This window comes from Pristiophorus japonicus, chromosome 9 (genome assembly GCF_044704955.1).
Source record: "Pristiophorus japonicus isolate sPriJap1 chromosome 9, sPriJap1.hap1, whole genome shotgun sequence".
In the NCBI taxonomy this organism is placed as follows: domain Eukaryota; kingdom Metazoa; phylum Chordata; class Chondrichthyes; family Pristiophoridae; genus Pristiophorus; species Pristiophorus japonicus.
The window spans coordinates 196,299,311-196,301,023 of NC_091985.1; the positions used below are offsets into that span (position 1 = coordinate 196,299,311).

At 48.5% G+C, this 1,713-nt stretch overlaps 1 protein-coding gene across 1 annotated transcript; it reads right to left on the minus strand.

Annotated features, from left to right (window-relative positions):
* Window positions 1-823: 823 nt before the first annotated feature.
* On the minus strand, window positions 824-1,417 carry LOC139274036 (cylicin-2-like). The gene has a single exon (XM_070891089.1). The coding sequence runs from the start codon at window positions 1,415-1,417 to the stop codon at window positions 824-826; it is 594 nt and encodes a 197-aa protein (XP_070747190.1).
* Window positions 1,418-1,713: the final 296 nt, after the last annotated feature.

The window sequence follows — 1,713 nt, forward strand, 5'->3', positions numbered from 1 at the left end:
CCTGGGTCTTTTTCCCTGGTCATTTGCCTGGGTCTTTTTCTCTGTGACTTTTCCCCTAAATCTTTCCCCCTGAGTCTTTTCCCTGGATCTTTTCCCCCGGGTCTATTCCCCTGGGTCTTTTCCCCAGGTCTTAACACTTGAGTTTTTTCTCGTGTGTCTTTTCCCTTGATTCTTTTCCCTTGGTATTTTTCCCAGTATCTTTTCCCCTGGGGCTTTTCCCCAGGGTCTTTTCCCTTGGGTCTGCTCCCCTGGGTCTTTTCCCCTGCATCTTTTCCTCTGGGTTTTTCCCCTGTGTCTTTTTTCCTTGATCTTTTCACTTCGGTCATTTCTTTGAGTCTTTTCCCCTGCGTCTTTTCCCCTGCACCTTTTCCCCTGGGTCTTTTCCCTTGAATGTTTTTCCCTGCGTCTTTCCCCGGGGTCTTTTCCACTGCGCCTTTTTTCCTGAGTCTTTTCTCCTGCGTCTTTTCCCCTGATTCTTTTCCCTTGGTCTTTTTCCCAGTATCTTTTACCCTGGGGCTTTTCACCAGGGTCTTTTCCCCTGGGTCTGCGCCCCTGGGTCTTTTCCTCTGGGTCTTTTCCCCTGGGTCTTTTCCCCTGCATCTTTTTTTCTCGATCTTTTTCCCTGGCTGCTTTCCCCTGGTCTTCTGCCTAGGTCTTTTACCTTGTGTCATTTCCACAGTGTCTTTTCCTGAGGGTCTTTTGCCCTGGGTCTTTTCCCTTGAGTGTTTTCCCCTGGGTCTTTTGCCCTGGGTCTATTCCCCTGGGTCTTTTCCCATGGGTCTTTTCTCCTGAGTTTTTAACCTTGGTCTTTTTCCCAGTATCTTTACCCCTGGGGCTTTTCCCCAGTGTCTTTTCCCCTGGGACTTTTCCATGGATCTTTTTCTCTGGGTCTTTTCCCCTGGGCATTTCCCCTTGAGTCTTTGTCCTTCGGTCTTTTTCCCTGGGTCTTTTCCGCTGGCTCTGTTCGTCTGATTCTTTTCGCCTGAGCCTTTTCCCCTGGTTCTTTACTTATGGGTGTTTTTTCCTGGGTCTTTTTCCCTTGAGTCTTTTCCCCTGGTTCTTTTCCCCTGGATCTATTCCCCTCGGTCTTTTCCCCTCGGGCTTTTCCCCTAGGTCTTTTCCCTTGAGTATTTTCCCCTGGGTCTTTTTCCCAGGTCTTTTTTCCATGGCTGTTTTCCCCTGGTCTTTTGCCTTGGTATTTTCCCTTGTGTCTTTTCCCCTGGGTCTTTTCCTCTGGGTCTTTTTCCATGGATCTTTTCCCATGGGTCTTTTCCACTGAGACTTTAACCTTGGTCTTTTTCCCAGTATCTTTACCCCTGGGGCTTTTCACCAGCATTTTTTCACTTGGGTTTTTTCTGCTGGGTCTTTTTCTCTGGGTCTTTTCCTCCGGGTCTTTTTCTCTGAGTCTTTTGCCCATGGTCTTTTCCCCTGGCTCTTTTCCCAGAGTCTTTACACCTGGGGCTATTCCTCTTGGTCTTTTCCCCTGGGACTTTTCCCTGGGTCTTTTTCCCTGGGTCTTTTCCCCTGGGTATTTCCCCTTGAGTGTTTGCCCTTTGGTCTTTTTCCCTGGGTCTTTTCCGCTGGTTCTATTCGTCTGATTCTTTTCCCCTGAGTCTTTTCCCCTGGTTCTTTTCTTATGGGTGTTTTTTCCTGGGTGTTCTTCCCTTGGTCTTTTTCCAACTATCCTTTTTCCTCGGGCTTTTCCCCAGGGTC